The following is a 21,798-nucleotide window of genomic DNA, read 5'->3' on the forward strand; positions in this document are numbered from 1 at the left end:
AAAACAGGTTTCCGAAAGGGCCACGGGCGGCACAGGCAGAGGAGGAGGAAGCCCAGGAGGGAGCGGCAGCAGAGGGAGCCCGAGGCCGGAGGAGGAGGAGGGCAGGAGGGGCTGCAGGCCCGGGGCAGGGATCCCCGGCAGCCCTGGAGAGAGCCCGCGGGAGCAGAGACCCGCCCTGCAGCCCGGGGAGGGCCCCAGGCCGCAGCAGGGGGATATTTCCTGCGGGAGCTGCGGCCGTGGGGAGCCCCGGCGGGAGCAGGTTGTCCCTGAAGGGCTGCAGCCCGGGAAGGGCCCGCGCTGGAGCAGGGAGACGGGGGAGGAGGGAGGAGCGGCCGAGAGGGGCTGGGGGGGACCGACCGCAACCCCCATCCCCACCGCCTGCGCCCCTCGGGGGGAGAGGGGTCGGGAGTGGAGGGGTGAAGGTGGGACTGGGGGAGAGTTGGGGGGAAGGGAGACAACGTTCTTCTTTCCTGCTCCTCCTTTCACTCGGGCCCAAGTCAAAGGCCCAGGAAAAGGTTGAGGAGGAGGTGGTGTTTTAATGTTTGTCTTTGTTTCTTACTACTCAAATCTATTTTAATTGGCAAAAAATTAACTTCATTTTCCCCAATTTGAGTATGTTTTGCCCATGATGATAATTGGTAAGTGATCCCTCTGTCTTTATCTCGACCCATGAGCTTTTTCATCCTACTTTCTTCCCCTGTCCTGTTGATGAGGTGGAGCCAGTGAGCAGCTGAGTGGGAGTTTGGTCCTTAGCCATGGTTAACCCACTACTGATACACAACGTTTCCAATTACAAAAATATTTTTCTTTACATACAAGGGCATAATATTTCATTTTACAACCAAAGAGTTTGCCACTATGCCACAAGAATCAGATACAAACAGGGACATTTTGATCTCAACAGCAGCTGGAAGTAAACTGACTCAGAAAAGAATACAAGGTGGATTAGCATAAAGCTCTTCTTAATTATTTTAAATGTACTATTAAATTAAAAAATGGAAAATCATTCCTATTCTGTTGCATTCTGAAGTGATCAAAAAAAAAGGCATAAAACTCAAATGTAAACTTTGAAACTAAATTGCAAGCTTATTTCAAAACATTTCATTTGTGTGATGTTTCCTGAGAACTTACACACATCTACAAACGCCAATCCAGACACTTTCTCAATTAAATGCTATTTCAAGAAGCCTTTCTGACCTAGTTCTACCACAGGCTCCTGGCAGGGTATAGAAGAACCCCAGAAAAAAGGAGTGAGTGTGTGTGGCACAGGAGCTACCAGTAGGCAGAAGGTGCTTGTTCACAGCAGCTATCACCATTCCCACCATCACCATTTCCTTCCCACCTTTTTGGCAGTAGAAGGAACACCTCGGACAGCCCAAGGAACCTTCCTCTCACTTTGGAAGCCATTGGAGGTGGCGTGAGGAAGGCTCTCCTCAGCTTTCAATGCTGTGTCTTACACAAACATTGAACAAGGTAACAAGTCTGTCTGGCGGCTTCCTCTGCGATGCCCATGGCATCCACAGCCATTTATCACATCAAGTTTCTGTGATTCTCGCCCCAGATTTATCCTCAGGTTCTTTAACTTTTGATGAAGGTAGGTCTAAAATCAATAGGGAAAGAGGAGGGCAATCCATACCCTCCTTGCAGTACAGTAAATAATGTAGCCCTTGTCTCTAGCTAGAAGGCATAGTGAGTCTACTGAAAGCAAACTTCTCGCCTCCGAGGAGGCTGTAGCATGCAGACACAAGGAAGCGTGACAAAGGGCGTTGTGCATTCAATAAGAGGAAATTGTTGAATTCTAAATATAGGGCAGCCCTCTTTTTTGATTTTACATTCTGACAGAAAATTCTGTTTTAACAACAAATGCTGTCCAGTTCTGAAGATCTGAGAGGTATTTGGTGTGATTCATTCTCACCCAAACAAACAGTGTGCAAGGGTTCTCAGCATCTTCTGGAGGTGCTCAGCATGTCCTGGGATCAAACACAGGCAGATATGTTTTGAGTCCAAGGTTTAGAGCTGGAAGCTTTCAATAGCCGAGTGCTCTGGGTACAATGTGGAGAAGATATAAACAACTTTTGGCAAATGAGCATTAGTATTAACAAGAGAGCTCCCATATTTCAGTGCATTACTGAATGAGAGCCTACACTTGGCACTTGATGCCTTTGAGTCAAGGCTTTCATTTGGATCCAGGTAAGCCACAACCTTGATCATTTTTATACTTCTAGCTTCTTGTAGCTTTTCATCAGATCACCTCTTCTCTGCAGAAACTTGCAACCCTACAGGCCATAAAAGCTCCAACCCTTGCATCCCTGCAGCTCTCTGACAATTACACCAACCAGCACTCTTTACATCTCTTTTTATGCTCGCCTCAGGGGCTCTTGCCCTTTTATGCTCACCAAGGTAGCAATGCTGCCTTTTATTTGGTCCCATATCCATACTCTTAAAGCAATTTGCCCTTTACTTCCCTTTCAGACAGCACAGTAAAGTAGGGGTGAAGAGGAGTAGGCAGTAGAATAGTGAAGAGCAGAGTGAAATAAAAGAAACATGCTTTATTGTTGGAAAAGAGAAACAGGGAAGGGAAAGGGCAGAAAAATTAGGACCCTAATAAGGAAACGAGCACTTATATCCTTGTCTCAAAGGCAACAAGAAACCTTGAAAACATGGCTTAATTTAGTCTCACAGTCAAGTAGTAACCTTTTTCAATCTGCTCTCACGTTATACAGCTAGAGATCGAGAGAATTGGTGCTGTTCTAACTAAAGCATCTGAAAAATCTTACGCTGTGATAATCTCAGAGAGTTAAGTTACACTTAACTGTTCTGGGTGCAAACAAGAGACACTCTATAGCAATCATTTAATAGATATAAAAGGAGCTGAATATTCCTGAAGGCCATTCTTTTCCTTTCTTAATTCAAACCTTTATATTACATCTTTTTTACTAGACTAAGACAAATATGGTGTCTCATGAGAGTTCTAAAGTGTTCCTGTAATGTTTATAGACTGAAATGGATAAACAGGTTTGGACAAGTGGTTATTTACACTAAATTTTATTAAGTTTTGGATCCCACTCCTGGAAACAGGAGACAACAGGATATGATAGCCAGGAAATGGCTTCTCAGAGGCCGCTGCTTTAAAAAGTATACAAATCTTTTCATGTTCTGATTCTTAAAACTCCTCAGAAGATTGAAAGCCAAAGTGACCATGAAACAGAGATACAAACTGATTGGGGACAAAATGGGTATGTCTAACCCAGCAGACCAAGGAGAGATTTTTACTTCATTCACAGCCTGGCAATAGTCTAATCCCAAATGAATACAAAACCCGAGTATCTTCCAGCCAGTGCCCCTGAACTAGTTTCCAAAAGAAGGAAGTTTGGGGACATGAGCAAAGTGGAGATGCAGTGCAATCTGACACACAGTGAATCATGATCCCAGGACAAGTTAGGCCACTTAGCCCATCTAGCTGATCCCTAAATTCCGCTGTCACTAAATTGGTCAGTTCAAATACCTGGAAGTCCCATGCAAGATGAACACTTCTTATGATGGAAGAAAGTCATGCAGATAGGTCAAGTTGCATGGTCTCAGCATAAGACTTGTTTTGTTCCATGCCTATGCCTGTATCTCTGGCACTTTCAGGATGGTCTCCCGGTCCATAATCCCACCCAGCCATTGCACTGGTACTGATCTGCCGTCATTGAGCTCAATTTCAGCCATTGCGGGCTGGCTGGCAGAACAAGGAAAGGAGATTACCATACTGCAGTTGGAAAGTGCCTCCCACCAAGGCCTGACATTTACAGGAGCCCAAAGGGAATTTTCACTCACTTCTCTCCATGGCAATTTGGTGTTACAGTCCCTGCTTCGCATCACTGACCCAACATATCAAGTCTCCACTCTGCTCAGGTGCATCAGCAGGTGGATTCTCATGAATCAGCGTTCAAGAAGGTTGAAGCATCTGGCACTAGCCCACAGCGGACTTCCCAAGGGCAATGCAGAGCTGCATAAAACTGAGCTCAGTGATGGCAGATTGGTACCAGAGCAAAGAGAAATTCAAAACATCCACCCATCCTAAATTCTGAGAACTCAGCATTTCTATCTGGGTCCAGATAGACCATCTTAAGATAGAAATTCTTAGGATACCTGTCAGAAAACAAAAAATTATCTCAGAAGTGCAAAGACACTGTTTCAGTGGTTTCTGCTGAAATTAAGCATTATTTGTTCTTGTTGCATTTTTGGGGGGGAAGTATATTCTTCTCATTCAAATATTTAATTTCTCTGAAATATTTTCTTTTGCACCAGCTTAACATAGGCTACATTTCTCTCATGCATTACCTTGGGAGTTGTAGGTTATAAATGCATTACTTTTTGTGGCCTAGACTGCCCGGACAAGTTCTTTTTTTGAAAAACAGTCTAAACTAGCAGAACCCACATACACTATTTGATTTAGAAAAACTTAGACTCACATAGTGTCTCTACTATGCCTCCATAAGAGGAAAATTATTACTTTTGTAATTTATTCAAAATGAATTTTAAATTTCCAGTTTCTTTGAAAACAGTCCCTAAGGGAATAGAGGGAGGAAAATAAAGGTTTTCAAAAAAAAAAAAAAAAAAAAGTTCTTCAGAAGCTACATTTTCCTTGAGAAGAAACAATGGAAAACTTTGAGCCATTTCCTAAGATGTGTCAGGTGGGTTTGAGAGAGGAATTTCATCCTGTTCTTTTTTGGAGCCTGGTTCCTAGAACTCATTACAACTCGATTTTCTCCTGTTAAAGAGAATGGGGTTGCAATGGTTCAGTTCTCAAAATGAGGTTCTTAATTCAGAGAGACAGCCTTATTTATGAGGGTAACTCCTATGAGATGTAAACACAGATTAAGACATGACTCTGTCATACATGGTACAAATAAAGAAATAAACCACAAAAAAAGGCAGCCTTCCCTATTCTGAAAGACTGAAGATCTCAGTACAGAATCAGAAACAAACAATAGCTAGGAAATGTGGACACTTTTCAGTGTTTCACGAGTTGAACATGGAGCAAAAACTGCACAGTTTTTGTACAAACAGATCATTAGTTTGACAAGTTTCACATATCCTGTACAACACCATAAGACAATAAAAAGAAAGTGATAGGCCACAAAACAATAAAAGAAATAATGCAATCCCTGGGCTCCTCTTAAAAACACTTTCTAGGACTGGAAGTGGAATTTTTAGCAATGGAGAAATTAGAGTTTCAGTGTCAGGCAGGAAAGGACCATTTGAGCTTGCCCTCTCAAATGAAAAAATAGGATGCAGAACATGAAGAACAACTGCATAGTAATCAGGACTTGGCTAAGCAATTATTGGAGGCTGTGTATCTAAACAAGCAAATTCCAGTCCTTGAAAACCAGCTTGAAAACCAGTGGCAATTGATGGATAAGTAAGCTATAGAAAGGAAAAATTAATGGGATGCAAAAAATTAAGGAACTGGAAGAACAGTTAAAACTTACAGAAACATCAAAGACTTCTGGAATGCTCAGAGAATATGAGGTAGAATTTTTGCAAGCAGAAATAAAATAGAAGATGGATGATTACAATAAGTTTTTATTAGAAAAAGAGCAAAACCATCAAGAACTTACATCTTGTGACATAGAAATAGAGAAACTGGTGGCACAGATACAAGAACTGGAAAACAGAGGTACTGAAGCCATAAAGACTGTAAACTAGTTGTAACAACAACTACAAAAAATGAAGAAAGTGGAAACAGAATTAAAACAAAATGAAGAAGAATTACAACAGCAACAGTACAATAACCTGATTCAGATGTCTGCTCTACAGTTTAAATTAGATGATACAAGGCATGGCATACCTACGGAAGGCAGTTCTGATCAAGTGCTAAAGAAACAGTTAGAGGCAGAACAGGAAGCACTTGTGACAAAAGAGAGAGAGATTGCAGCCTTATTAGACCAACTAGAGGAATATAAAGATAATTTGATTAGTAAAAAATACAAGATAGCACAGCTGACCTTGCAGTTAGAGATGCACGAAACTTCCAGAGATCCATGGGACTTCCAGCATCACTCACCTTCAGTCAGAGAACGCCCACCTAAAGGTGGGTTTGGGAATTGTGGGTTGAGCTGGGCCAGCTGCCAGATCCCACCCAGCTGCTCTCTCACTCCCCCGCAACGGGATAGGGGGAGAAAATAGAATGAAAAAGCTCTTGGGTCAAGATAAAGACAGGGAGATCACTTACCATCACAGGCAAACCAGACTTGATTTGGAGAAAATTAATTTATTGATATTTAAAAGTTGAGTAGGATGCTGAGAAACAAACCTAAAACACTTTCCCGCATCAACTCCTTTTTCTGAGGCTCAGCCACCCACACTCCTTCACTCCTGACTCCTCTCCCCGCCTTTTCCCCAATCTCAACCTCACTCCTTCATTCCCAGCTCCTCTACCTCCTTGCCCCTGCCGAGGGGCGCAGGGGATGGGGGTTGCGGTCGGTCCCCCCCAGCCCCTCTCGGCCGCTCCTCCCCCGTCTCCCTGCTCCAGCGCGGGCCCTTCCCCGGGCTGCAGCCCTTCAGGGACAACCTGCTCCCGCCGGGGCTCCCCACGGCCGCAGCTCCCGCAGGAAATATCCCCCTGCTGCGGCCTGGGGCCCTCCCCGGGCTGCAGGGCGGGTCTCTGCTCCCGCGGGCTCTCTCCAGGGCTGCCGGGGATCCCTGCCCCGGGCCTGCAGCCCCTCCTGCCCTCCTCCTCCTCCGGCCTCGGGCTCCCTCTGCCGCTGCTCCCTCCTGGGCTTCCTCCTCCTCTGCCTGTGCCGCCCGTGGCCCTTTCGGAAACCTGTTTTCCCCCCGGCGCCCCGGCTTGGCTGAGGGGCTCAGCTGTGCCCTGCGGCGGGGCCGCTGGAGCCGGCCGGGACCGGCTGGGACCGGCTGTGTCCGGCACGGGGCAGCCCGGCCTCTCCTCACAGAGGCCCCTGCAGCCCCCTGCCAGCGCCTGGGCATGGACACGCAGTACATTATGAAAGGTTCTAAATGGATTGTATAAGTGATCAATGTATGTTTTATAGGCATTGTTCTGTACTGACACTTGTTTTCCCAGACATCATCCACAGCTGCTATGAGCACTGTACTGTCACAGTTTGGAGGGTGATCACGAAGGGAAACCTTGCCGATAAACTGCTGCTGTGGAGGTGTTTGAACCACTGACACTGGCTGTTCGTTAGCATAAAGGGATCAAACGGTTTGTCTGAAAGATTTTGTTGTCATGTTGTAGGGCTTCCTCATGTGCATGGGCATTGCACGCTGTACTTCCTTATATAGCAATGTAATAATTTTTCTGATATGCAGCATCGTCTAATTTATCTGTCTGTCTTCAGTAGGTGTAAAATCATCACCTTTTCCCATGCACTCCTGTCTTTGAATACCCAAAGAGCCCACCAAAATATTTATATTCAAAACAGGCAGTAAAGGAACAGGGAATGGACCCATACAGCACACTGCTGTTTGACTCGTGCACTTTATAGATCTGTGAAATACTATTGACTCTGTCAGATATGTAACCGAAAGCGTTATCGCCACAAACAAGGAAACTCCTCCGTTATTTGATGCAAAGTTACAGAATCTTTCATGGCTACACCTCTGATTTGTCTCATTGAAGGGAAAAGAAAGAAACAGAGTGCTCTGCGTTGCCTCCTTTACCCATGCTTTCTCCCTATACCTTCAAGACAGGTATTGCTTTTCACATTTTCCTTTCTCAGCATAAAGCTAACTGGATGGGAGGCTTTTTTTTTACGTTTCAGCTCCCAATGTCTGTATAGGAAAAAGTAGTTTGTTTGGCTGATTATGGTTACTGTGTTTTCCTGGGAATCCGCCCAGATGATCAGAGATGTTTCCTCTGTCCTGCATAAACTTCTGGAATATGTAGGAAGTAGTTCTAGATGGTAACACACTTGCGAATCCTCTTCTGGGGATCATCAGCGCAGGACAAAAAGGTCTGTTCACGTTTCCAGAGAGGGAATGCGCTTTTTCCAGCTGAAACCCCTGAGTTCAAACTTTCCATATGGCCAATGAAGTTCCGTCTTGCAGAGATTTGAGGTCTCTTCTCATGCTGTTTTCATGAAGAAATCTGTCTTTTTCCTTGCCTGTAAGGCTTTTCCTCATTGACTTCCAAAATAGTGTGCTGTCTTGGCTTCCCAGCAGGACTAATTCGACAGAGAAGTTTTGTTGACAGGGGCTGCTGGAGGGCAACTCCAACACTGGTCTGAGGAGCAAGAGAAACTCCAGGCTGACTGATCAGGCTCAAGCATACAGCTGGTTTCTTTATAGTATGTATTAGCTTATGGGTTGTTTATTAAAATGTACCATAACTTGGGATGAAATTTTAAGCCTTGGAGCTGGTCAGGTATAATTCAAATCAGGTGGAAGCTATGCAGTTTTGAACTTGTCTGGCTCCTACGGCAGCATTACAGAGCCAATCTTTTTGATTTCCATGCTGCAGGAATGATCAGGGAGGAGCAGTCTGGTCTGTCATGGCTCCTAGTGGGAGTGGTCTGGTTTGGTAGTGTGATGCATCGATATTACCCAACAAATTGCCTCTCTCAAGCTAGTCATCTCTTCTTAACCTAGGCTCTACAATGCCATTACCAGTCAATGGCAGGGGAAGACAAGTAGGCAGCGGCTTGTAGGGCTCGATGAGAGCTGAGAAGCTCTGGCATTGATTTGAGAGGAGGAAGCAAGGGGAGGATGGAGTCCAAAGTGTCATAACAGGGCTGGTACCAGCCTGCTCCATTGACATGTCTCTCTGTTTTTAATGTAAATCCTTTGAGGTTAGGTGGTATGGTTAGATCACTAGAGATGGCACAAGGAGTTATCTGAAGCAGAAACCTTTTATTCTCCTAAAAGTAAATATTTTCTCTGTGTATTTAGGTGCAATGTAATAATTAAAAAAGACAGGAAAAAAACCCAACCCTCTGCACTCTGCTTGATCATTAAGTGAGCACTTAACATCTGAGAGTGATCTTGGTGCTCCTGAGAGGAGGTCTGACTACTGCAGTGCCGAGAGGCTGAAAGGTGAGAGTAGGAGGCAAGGGGAGGTAGTGTCACCCAACACATCTGTTAGTGGAGTCAGGCTCCCAAGGGAGGCTTTAATGTCAGTGCCCTAAGTGAGTCAGTACGAGTAATCAGGGACTATTGTGCCTGGACACAGGAAAACAAAGTTAATATTAAAATTATCTATTTAATTTTAAAGATGACTAATTCACAAATGGCCAGTGAAGCTGGTGATGGCAAATTCATTGCTACTAGGGTGACCCACGCAGGCTGTCTTGCAGGAGAGAAGGGACTTGGACTGGTATGCACTCCTTGTGTAAATGACATTGGTCCCTGGTTTCGGCTGGGATAGGGTTAAATTTCTTCCTAGTGCTGTGTTTTGGATTTAGTATGAGAAGAATGTTGATAACACACTGATGTTTTCAGTTGTTGCTAAGTACCCTGTCAAGGACAGCTTCCATGCTACCAAGCAGAGGCCGGGAGGGAGCACAGCCAGGACAGCTGGCCCAGCTGGCCAACAGGGTATTCCATACTATGTGACGTCATGCTCAGTATATGCATGGTAGGTGTGTTCCAGGAAGTAGCGATCACTATTTGGTTATCGGTCAGCGCGGGTGGTGAGCAATTGCATTGTGCATCACTTATTTTGTATATTCTATCATTATCATCATCATCATCATTATTATTATTATCATTATTTTCCCTTCTCTGTTCTATTAAACTGTCTTTATCTCAACCCACGAGTTTTTCTCACTCTTACCCTTCCAATTCTCTCCCTGTCCCACCGGGTGTGGGGGGAGTCAGTGAGCAGTTGCATTGTGCTTGGCTGCCTGTCAGGTTAAACCACGACAGCCCTTTTTGGCGTCCAACGTGGGGCTCGAAGGGTTGAGATAACGATAGATCTGACCAAAGCGTGTTAAGGCAAAATTGTTATAAGCGTTCATTATATTGATTGGTCACAATGTTGATTTATTGGCTCTCAAAGTTGTGGGGCTGGCTTTCAATGTTGGGTTATGTAATAAGAAGGATCCATGTCCTATAAATCTTTAGGAAATTTACCGAACTTCCCCTAAAAGTAAATTGGCTTTTTCATTCCTCCTTGTGTTGGGAGGTTGTTTCACAGTCTTGCTCCTTTGCCAGCTACAACCTCTTATTTCTAAATTGCATTTATTCATGGGCAGTTTATATGTGGTTTTTCTTGTGGCAATGTTGTACTTTCTTGTACCTCACTCTTTTTCTTCCTTCCTGATGTTTTTCCTCCCAGTGTATTTATAGAATGAGAGGGGATCTGATTGCTCCATGTTTTGCTGAGTTAAGTGTGCCAAGTTCCTTTAGATCTTTTCGTAAAATCAGCTTGCTGTTTCCTGATCTTCCCTTCACAGTGCCTGTTCTCCATTAACTGGTGATTTTCCATGGTCTCCCTGCTTTTCTGAAGTCTGAATAAGCTTTTATGCGCTGCTCTTGTTTTAAAAAAAAGAAAAAAACACAAACCAGCTGTTTATTTAAAGAGAGGTACTACCTAGCGTAGTTCTAATGAGATATACTTAGTCTAATTGTAATAAAACAGGAATTGTATTGCAATTTCTCATTTATTTCCTAATTACTCTTTCCTTCAAAATCTACTCTAAAGTCTTATGTATTTCTGGGGCCACACTCAGGGCCTGTAGTGCTGTCCATGTCAGCCCCTTTGCAAAATGACTGTTTAGCTTCTGCTCATCATCAGCCGTTATGTACCTTTATCGATTTCTTGGATTTGTTGTAAACCTGTATTACTGAGTGTCCAGTTCACATGTCACTTCTGCCAAGGTTCTCCAGCATGCTGACATCTTTGATTTTGGCATCTTGGCTGTGATCTTTTTCAAGGCTTTATACTCCTTCCCTTTAGCCTTCCTATCTGTGCTCTTCATAAAAAAGGTAAGCAGGAGGGCAAAATAGCTTGTTATTTTTGGAGGCAATTTCTCATTTATCATTACTGTCAGCTCCATATCACTATCAGGCAGTCCTTTCCTGCACATATGTGGTGGAGGACTTCCTGTAACTATTTTGGTGGCTTTTGCAATGTCTACCTCCACCTGATTTTCCAGTTTTAGGTGTAGATTTTGACCTCCAGGTCCTATTTTTTGTAGTTTTTCTGTTCATGCCTCTTATCATTTTGGAGAGGTTCACTCAGCTGGGCAGAGATAAAGCCCTTGTCTGTAGGATTTCTTCCCAAGCCTGACATGCAGATAGTAGTTACTTACACAAAGAAGGAGAAGTCATGTCTGTGCAATTGCCTCCACCCAGATAGCAGCCCACCCTCAAGGCTTTGCTGCCGCAGTGTCCACACAGCAAATGTTCCACTGTCCTGGTTTCGTCTGGGATAGAGTTAAATTTCTTCCTAGTGCTGTGTTTTGGATTTAGTATGAGAAGAATGTTGATAACACGCTGATGTTTTCAGTTGTTGCTAAGTACCCTGCTAGTCAAGGACATTCAGCTTAAGAAAAAAAAAACCAAAACAAAACAAGCATTGGGAGGGAGCACAGCCAGGACAGCTAGCCCAGCTAGCCAACCGGGGTATTCCATACCATGTGATGTCATGCTCAGTATATGAATGGTAGGCATGTTCCAGTAGCAGTCGCTACTTCGTTCTCGGTCAGTGCGGGTAGTGAGCAATTGCATTGTGCATCACTCATTTTGTATATTCTATCATTATTATTATTATTTTCCCTTCCTTTTCTGTTCTCTTAAACTTGTCTTTATCTCAACCCACGAGTTTTTCTCACTCTTACCTTTCCGATTCTCTCCCCGTCCCACTGTGGGGGTGGGGGGAGTGAGCGAGCGGCTGTGTGGTATTTGGCTGCCTGCCAGGTTAAACCATGACATCCACTCAGGTGAGAACAGGTCATGCAGACTCTAGAAGAACTCAGGCCACTAAACTGATCCCTCTTTTGCTTGGGTGGGTTGGAAGAGGCTGGTGAGGATGACCAGCCTATGAGGCCACTTCCTGATGAGAGTATTTACAGCCAGCTGGAGATGGTTTGCTTCATTCTGAGGAAAACCAGAAATACTGTATGGTCAGCTGTACCTGTTGCTTCTCAGCATGATTTATGCCATTTCTAGTTCAGACAGTACATCACTGTAACAGAATGAGTGGTGTTAGCATCTCAAAACCATTCTCCATCTACCGTCCTGTTAGCAGGGACTGAGCACAGTATTCGGTCATACAACAGTGTGGAATTTTGTAAAGGTACTGTCAAAAAGAGTGTTTTATTTGTTATTTGTGCTCACATTAACACGGTTCTGTTTTACATCTTGGTCTCACTATTACTTGTACTGGCACAACCAAGAGGTGTGTAGGGCAGTGAGGTTGGGAAATGGAGATATTTATCTATGTTTGCTGTTGAAGAAAATGTATGGGACTCTGCGTCTTGCGGTAGCCTGTATTTTGATCAGGAAAACCCTCCTCACAATGTACAGACTATTGTGAAGTAACATCCAACTTCACAGTGTGGGAGCAAGAACCTTCATTTTTATGTTTTTGCTTAGGCATAAAATCACTGTTTCACAATTCCTCTCTGCCTGCAGAGCCTCAGAGGAAGCTCTGAGGAGGAATGGATAATATTTGCCTGTCTTATGATTTAAGTACTGATATGTGGCTTAAAAATAGAAAAAAATAAGTAATGGGTTTTATTCAGTTTCCTGTAGGTAGGTTATTTATTTTAACTCAACAACAAAAGGTCTGGTGAAACTCAAATGAGGATGTCTTTAGCTTTTTCTGGCCACCCAAGGTGAAGTTGTTCTTTGCTCATATTCTGCTTGTGATATTTATAACCTCCTTTGGAGCTGTTATTAACATTTTGCCTGAAACTTTCATTGAAAAATGACTTGTTCTCAAAGATTTTCAGGAAACTATTCAATTTTAAAAGGAATAAACAGATAAATCATGAGCATTTGTATTTCTATCTAGTTTTTAATATAATTTTTGTGTTCGAGCCTTTAACACTTTCACTGCCCTGTGTGTTAATTTCCATGAATGTCACTGGGGTGTTGGGGGACTTTGATCTGAGGTCTTCTACATCACTGTCTGTTGTGGTTTAACCTGGCAGGCAGCCAAATACCACGCAGCCGCTCACTCGCTCTCCCCCCTCCCCAGTGGGACGGGGAAAGAATCAGAAGGGTAAGAGTGAGAAACACTCGTGGGTTGAGATAAAGACAGTTTAATAGAACAGAAAAGGAGGGGAAAATAATAATAATAGTGGTAGAATATACAAAATGAGTGATGCACAATGCAATTGCTCACCACCCGCGCTGACTGATAACCAAGTAGCGATCGGTACTTCCTGGAACACGCCTACCATTCATATACTGAGCATGACGTCACATGGTATGGAATACCCCATTAGCCAGCTGGGCCAGCTGTCCTGGCTGTGCTCCCTCCCATCTTGTGCACCTGGCAGAGTATGGGAGCTGTCCCTGACTAGGGGGCTACTTAGCAACAACTGAAAACATCAGTGTGTTATCAACATTCTTCTTGTACTAAATCCAAAACACAGCGCTAGGAAGAAATCTAACTCTATCCCAGCCGAAACCAGGACACTGTCCTTCTCTGCCATTAATCTAATTGACCAACAGTGTCACTACCTTGATGTGCAAGGCATTGCAATCTTGAAAAAACAAGATATTCAGAAGCCTCTTGTATCTTCTGGGCATAAGACCATTCTTTAAAGTCTTTCTTTAGGAAGAATGTATCTAACTCCATGATGGTTTATACCGGAATTGCCTTATGCCATTGCATTATCAAGGCCAGACCTTTTGGCATCAGGTGCCAAACAATCTGCAATAAATCTTTTATTAGTAACTAATTAGTGTCATTCTTTTTATTAAGAATGAAAACATGTTTGGTTGCCTGTAAAATATGAGTGGCATTTTAGGCTGCATTCCTTAGTATTGCAGACCTTACTAGTCTCCAGATTCTCTTTACGTCTGGACCTTTAACCTTAGAGTTTAACCTTAATCTGAGAGTCCCTTAGGTTTCTATGACTTTTCTATGCAGTTTTTGCTTTGAGCAGTTAAACTTGGGTACGCAGGAAGATGTCTATTTATGACTTCTAGAATATCTCTGACATTCAAATGAATTTGCCAAAATTAAGGGGATGAACAGGGAAAGGTTAAAATAAGACAAAGACCTAGCTTCTTTATGTCATTACACCTAGTCCATTCTGCAAAGGAAATAATAAAGGGTGGGAATAACCTTGTTATGAAGTCACCAGTATTGAGGTATCTTCGTGTGTTTTTAATATCCAATGCTGTATTGTAATCAGCAGTTCTAGTCTGGATGATAAGTGAAGCCAAGTTGTGCCCAGCATCCCTTTTAGGAGCCAAATGTCTCTAAGTCTATTGAGACTTTTGACTACATGGTCATTGAAACTGGCACGTTAGGCACCTACGTATAGTCTCCCCAGCTTTAGGTGACTTAATCTGGAGCACCAGCCAAGCCACTGGAAATCAGTTTCCTGATGAAAATATTTATAGCTGCTTGAGATGCTTCTGAACATGAGACACCTGATGAGGGAAGGCAGACATTATCATAGTGAAGCAGTAGGTAGCCAGTTGGATATTTCCTGAGGGAACTGCAGCCTGTGGAAGGGCCCACATTGGAACAGAGAACGTGTGAGGAGGATGGAGCGGCAGAGAGAGGCTGTTATGGTCTGACTGTAACTCCCGTCCCCATCCCCCTGAGCTGCCTGGGAGGAAAGGAGTCAGAAAGAGTGAAGCTGAGCCTGGGAAGAAGGCAGTGGGGTGGGGGAAGGTGTTGTTTTTATGTTTGGTTTTGTTTCTTACTACCCAATAATAAATAATAAATGAAGTTAATTTTCCCCAAGTTGAGTCTGTTTTGCCTGTGACAGTAACTGGTAAGTGATCTCCCTGTCTTTATCTCATCCTACTTTTCGTCCTATTTTCTCCTGATGTCCTGTTGATGAGGGGGAGTGAGAGAGCACCTGGGTGGGAATTTGGCCCTTAGCCAAGGATAACCCACGGCAATCTTAAGCAGCAAAAATCTAAAAGAGGTAGCCAGACAGTTATAGGATGTTATTCTTAGGAATAAGTCTGGTGGAATGGACATGTAGTAAGACATTAATATCTGCATACTGAGGAGTGTCCCATTAAACTACTGTGGCAATCCTCCTTTAATACCATGTTGCTGTTATTTGGAAATTATTAGATTGTATAGGTAGTCCAAATAGGGTATTTTTGTCAGTTAAAAAATTGTATTGCGTGTAATTGTAATGAAAATACAAAGGGTCTGTTGTGGTTTAACGTGGCAGGCAGCTAAACACCACATAGCCATTCGCTCACTCCCCCCAAAGTGGGATGGGGGAGAGAATCGGATAAAATTGAGATAAAAACAATTTAATAGGACAGAAAAGGAAGAGAAAATAATAATAACGATAAAAGAATATACAAAAAAAGTGATGCACAATGCAATTGCTCACCACCCGCTGACCGATGCCAAGCCAGTTTCCGAGCAGTGGCTGTGACTCCCTGGCCAGCCCCCCCCCCCATTTTTTTGTTCAGCATGACATCATATGGTATGGAATATCCCTTTGGACAGTTTGGGTCAGCTGTCCTGGCTGTGTCCCCTCCCAGCTTCTTGTGCACCCCCAGCCTCCTCGCTGGCAGGGCAGTATGAGAAGCTGAAAAGTCCGTGACTTAGTGTAAGCACTGCTCAGCAACAACTAAAACATCAGTGTGTTATCAATGTTATTCTCATCCTAAATCCAAAACACAGCACTATACCAGCTACTAGGAAGAAAATTAACTCTATCCAAAACTAACTCTAGCCAAAACCAGGATAGGGTCTTAAGGTATAATTCTTGCACATGCTCTGGAAGAAGTCAGGAGCAATAGCATTAATTAAAAACTCCTACCACAGTGCAAGCACAGCATAAGGGAGAGAAAGATCAGGCAGTTTATATTTGGTTGCTGTTATTTTTAACTAGGTACTGTGTGTATTTAGAATCTGAGCTTCTTTTATTTTCTTTTCTGGAAACAAAAATGTAAATGGGGAGTTTTCATGCCCAAGTTCTTGTCTAAAACAGATACCTAAAAATGTCAAAGGTGCAGGAATTATATCCAGGTTGGCAAGGATCTGCCAGTTGGATTAGGTGGGGTAATGTGAGCTTTCAGCTCTGAAGGACCATGACACAATTGCCTCTGAAGTGTTTTTTTTTTCCTCCCCATCAAACCCCTTTCTTCAGCTTTTAACCTAGCAGAGACAGATCTGGTTTATCCACTATTACACCCCTAGCAAAGATTTTATTGGTAAGTGTAACCTGAATGAGCTGTTGTTTGTGCAATTCACACAAAACTAGGTGTTTTAACAGTTCATTTCCACATATGGTTATACTCTTCTGAGGAAATAATTCTGCTAAGTGTCATAACATCTTTAGGTGCTGGGTAGACCTTTACAGTTATAATTTAACCTTTATTTTTGTATTTAGAGGCTTAGACATAAATCAGGCCGAAAATATCTGCAAGCACTTGTGAGATATGAGGATTTATATACAAATAGACTGAACAAAAGGTGGGAGGGAAAATGCAGAGAAAGGGGGTTTGGCAGCAATATGATGTTACAGCAGGTCAGTGGGAGGTATCCTGAGCTACAATGCCGTGGTTAGGTACTGTACTGTACACTGCCGCTTATTCCTCATTCATGAAAGTGGTGATGAGGGAAGACTGGGATAAATTTTTTTCTCTGTTTAGATTGATCTCATATTGCAAACTTTCTGAAGTAACCTGCACCATGTGTAACTTAAGCCGGTGAAATTGCCTGTGTTTTCTTTTTCTGTCTTCATTTAACATAGTGATCACCTATGGGATTGCTAATAACTAGAATACAGCTGGTTTAGATATGATTAATGCTGACATCTTCATGATATGGTGGCCTCAATAGGGAACAGCAGAATGATAATCACTATGTATAAACTGAATTTTCCTAGATGTGAGATTAGTTCATTTGTTGTCTTTCCACAGAAGTTTCCTCTTTCTTTGTTTTGTATGAATTTTTTGTCACTCCTTGTCTGATCTCACTGCCTTTTATCATAGATATTTCTCTACATCTCTCTTCCCTACAAGAAGCCAAGAGCTTTTCACAATCTTTCCTCATTAGTCACACATCAGGCCATTATGTCCACTCTGCCTGCTGCAAAATAGGAGGGGCCTGATTAAAATCAGTATAAACCCACTTTAGTTAAAACTAAAAAGCAGAAGAAAAGACTCGGTGTTTCTGTGCATGCCTGTCCTCTTGAGCACTTCAGTTTGAAAGCGGATGCCCAGGATGTGTTCTCTCAGAATTTTAGGTTGGATCAAGTGGTCACCTATCTAACAGCATGCCATTTTTAATTCTTCCTCCCCAGGTATTACCAGATAAGAGCTGGACTGAAGATCCCATCCAGGATTCCCCACAGGCTGTTTGCTACGATTGCAGGACAGACAGGTAAGCAGGTCCCAGAAAGATGTGACATGACTGGAGGTGGGGCAGCACGGAGGGGGAGAGTGTGTGTGGGGAACGGGTGAGCCTGGATTTGGATCCAAACCTGGATTTCCCTAATGATCAGTGGCTCTTCAGCTCTCTCTTCTGGTATGGGTTTGGGCTGAGCTGGGCTTGAGTTTTGGTGCTTCTGGCTGCCAGAAAAGCAGAGGAGATTCTCACCATCTTATCTGCAAGCAGTCTCTCTTATATGTGGCTTTCCTTGCTGACAATGGAAAGAGTTTGTTTACTATTCTAAGTGATTTCTGGATGAAAATTGTTTCAGTGTGTAGTGGGTTGACCCTGCCTGGACACCAGGTGCCCACCAAAGCTGCTCTATCACTCCCTCTCCTCCGCTGGACAGGCGAGAGAAAATATAACGAAAGTCTTGTGGGTCGAGATAAGGACAGGGAGAGATCATTCACCAATTACTGTCATGGGCAAAACAGACTTGACTTGGGGAAATTGATTTAATTTATTACCAATCAAATCACAGTAGAGTACTGTGAAATAAAATCAAATCTTAAAACGCCTTCCCCCCACCCTTCCCTTCTTACCAGGCTTAACTTCACTCCCAATTTCTCTAAGTCCTTCCCCTGAGTGGCACAGGGGGACGGGGAATGGGAGTTGTGGTCAGTTCATCACACATTGTCTCTGCCGCTCCTTCCTCCTCACACTCTTCCCCTGCTCCAGCGTGGAGTCCCTCCCATGGGAGACAGTCCTCCACAAACTTCTCCAGCATGGGTCCTTTCCATGGGGTGTAGACCCTCAGGAACAGACTGCTCCAGTGTGGGTCTGCCACAGAGTGACAGGTCCTGCCAGGAACCTGCTCCAGCACGGGCTTCCCACGGGGCCACAGCCTCTTTCAGGGCACATCCACCTGCTCTGGCGTGGGGTCCTCCACGAGCTGCAGGTGGATATCTGCTCCACCATGCACCTCCATGGGCTGCAGGGGCACAACCTCCATCACCATGGTCTTCACCATGGGCTGCAGGGGAATCTCTGCTCTGGTGCCTGGAGCACCTCCTCCCCTCCTTCTTCACTGACGTTGGTGTCTACAGAGTTGTTTTTCTCACATATTCTCACTCCTCTCCCTGGCTGCTGTTCTACATCAGTTTTTCCCCCGTCTTAAATACGTTATCACAGAGGTGCTACCACCATATCCAGAATCCCTTGGAGTTCCTTTGACCTCTGGAAATGTTCTCAAATTACAGTACTTTCTGTCATAAGCAGTCTTGAACTAATGAAATACTCTCAGTATGAAGATAGCTAGGATTTTACTTTCTAGGGGCAAAAACCCCTCAACAACAAACAACAAAAAACCCAAACTACTCCTATTCTGCATTGAACCAGGGATGGCTATATAATTTAAGGAAGAAACTCAACTATTTTCTATATTTACTTTCTATTCAGGTTAGTTTTTTCTTGTGCCTGATACATTTTCAGTATCCCATCTTCTTTCACCTCTGCTGGAAACAATTCATGTAGAAGCATGGGCAGGAGAGAGGCGAGGCAGGCAGTGTGGTTACAGGATTAGCAGCTGACTTTCATAGTGCTAATGCAATCGAGACTGGAGTCTAATAGCTTTATAGTGCTAACATCAAGACAGGGGGTATTTAAGCTGTTAAGGCTTTAAACAGTTTTTCCTTGGCTATCTTCACAAGTACTTCCTAATTGATTTCATAGGCCTGCAAGAGAGCATCGTTTAATGGGACTGAACTTAAAGGCAAACAGGCCATAATGGTCTTTTTGTTCTCATGTCACTGATCTCTCTCAGTATGAGGATAGCTGGGTTAAGACTAATTAAATTGCTGTGCATGTTCCAATAAGACACCCCTATTAAAGTAGTATTACAATAAAAGAAGGGTGTTATAAAATAGTGAATAAACTCCTACCTCGCCAACAAGAATGAATATCAAAATAGGTGGGATTCATGAGTCTGGTTTGAAGGAAATATTTTGAATCTTTTCCTTATCAGGTTCATAGGATCTATGAGAACTGAGAATATGTTTTGAAAACAATTATGTAAATTTATAAAGTAAAATCTGTGAATATATGCAGTAATAAAATATATAAAATATATAAATATATAGAATAAATAAGAGGTAGTACTTATCTTCCAGTACATGTGGCCTTTTATTTTTATTAAATTTTGCAGGATTTACAGTAAAACCATGAGAACTAACAGCATTAGTGATGTTTGCTTCCCACTAGATGTTTTCAACAACAGAGGCCAAAAAAAAAGTAGTTTTCAACAATTCAGCAGAGGGGAAGCTGAAGCTTGTATCAGGCATTCCCTTGGTGGTTGCCAGCCAAATCTGAACAACAGGGACTCCATCCGTGGCGCAGGACCAACAAGTTGTACAGGAAGCCTTGATGACCTACTACATAGTCCACGTTGGCCGCATCCTGTCTACATTGTGGGAATAGAATGGGCTGTGTGCCCCAGTCGAAGCAAAGGGGAGCTGTGCTGGAGTTCAGTAGCCCCTGTGGTTTGGTCACTTAGGTCATCAAGGCTGCTCATTAGCTTGTATTGAGTCAGGCTGTATGAACATAAATATGCCATGTAGCATATATACGTATGCACATATATATATTTTTATAAAATTATATACATTTCATTCATACTCCTAAGCATTTTTAGCAAGGTGGGTTTCCTTAAAGACAAGAGAAGACTGGTGGCTGGTGACTTTTTCAGCAATGAAAAGGAGAGAGGGAACAAGGCTTGTTGTGCGCAGTCTTTAGTTGCTCTCATGCAGGTTTTCAACCCCCATGAAATTTAGCTTCCTGTCTTTGAATAGATCTCATGACTGATGCAGCCTGCTTTTGGCTTATAAAGAACAAATTATGCTCTCTGCTTGTTTTTGTGCAGCTCATAACAGCACATACTTCATTGGCCTCAGCATCAGTTCTGCAGGGCTGAGCTAATGCAGACATATCTTAAAGCTAAACTCCTTTCTAAGTGGATTTATGGGGCTTTTGCCTCTGGTGCTCTTCAGCATCACGGCTTGTTAAAGTTACCGTGTGATGGTGTCCACCTGCAGCATGCAGTGGGCTGAATCTGCCTGACTCAAGCACGAACAGCTAAAGGAATGGGGAAAGTGAATATGCCATCTCACAGTAGCACATTTGTGTAATTAGCTCCTTGGCTGAGTTGTTTTATGATGCACTATGTGTCTTCCGTAAGTTTTTAGGCTACTGTATAAATTTAAGGACAAGGATTCATAGAAGTTATGAATACACAGTCATTCAGTGATTTCCAGGCTATAGATACAAAATGAAAGACTGCAGGAACTTATCTTAAAAATGTATCTTTAAAACATTTTTATTTTAAAGTTTACCCATAAGCACACAAGATCATTGGTAAAACACTGGGAGATAAAACACTGGTCAGAAACAGTTAGGATTAGCTGTTTTATCTTGATTTTCTGCATCACCTGAAAGAGCGGATAATGGTAGAGACCAGGAGAACAGTATAGGTGAGGATTACTTAAGGAAGATGGTATGCATGGGGTAAATCTTAGCAGCATTATTACCTACGAAGAATACGAGAGTGAATTACATTGTTGAAGATGCCAGCTAAGCCAAATCTCAGGAAAAGTACAAATTTTAATTTCCTCTGCAGTGTTTTGCAGTAGTCTGCACACCACCTGGATGCATTACTCTTTTGAGAGAGAATTATTCTTTATTAGCGAAAGTTGCAGTCAGGTTTTTTTTATAAGTTCTGTTTTAGACTCACTATGCCTCATTCTCATGTACTGCAATCATGTATAGCTGCTTCCCAATCAGCTTGCCTAGCTGTTTACCTTACAGACCAAGGAAATGCTTTTGGTGGGTGAACATTAAGAAAAAAATTATTTTGCATGGCATATAACTAAAGAAATTACTTAGAACTTTGATTTGTGTCCAGATTTCCTTTGTTTCTCCCATCTAGAAGTACTACATTACCAATTTTCAAAACTTTTCAAACAGACAAATATTTTTGAAAACTTGGCCTGAAAATCTAATTGCAAGGAATATGAAGTATTTAAGAAAAATTATTACCTGCCAGGCTAATCTTTGTTAAATTTTTAGCAGTGTTCCACCTAATTTTAGTCAGTTAAATCGGGTTATTGTCTAAGAGTGCAGAAAGCCAAAGACAGCCAAGGAATATGGTTCTTTCTTCATCTCTCTCATGTAAGACAGGGGAGATAAGATGCAATATTTGTTCCAGACAAGTCAAGAAAAAGTAGCTGTGACTGCCATTACACATTAACTCTCTTGACTGG

At 42.9% G+C, this 21,798-nt stretch overlaps 1 protein-coding gene across 1 annotated transcript in view; it reads left to right on the top strand.

The window, feature by feature from the left end:
- The window catches only part of FAM135B (family with sequence similarity 135 member B), a 149,691-nt gene that overhangs the window by 16,031 nt on the left and 111,862 nt on the right, over positions 1-21,798 (top strand). Inside the window, exon 2 of the mRNA XM_075141118.1 lies at positions 17,418-17,497. Coding sequence (XP_074997219.1) covers positions 17,418-17,497 — 80 coding nt within the window. The remainder of the gene's footprint in view (positions 1-17,417; positions 17,498-21,798) is intronic.

This window comes from Calonectris borealis, chromosome 2 (genome assembly GCF_964195595.1).
Source record: "Calonectris borealis chromosome 2, bCalBor7.hap1.2, whole genome shotgun sequence".
NCBI classification, from domain to species: Eukaryota; Metazoa; Chordata; class Aves; order Procellariiformes; family Procellariidae; genus Calonectris; species Calonectris borealis.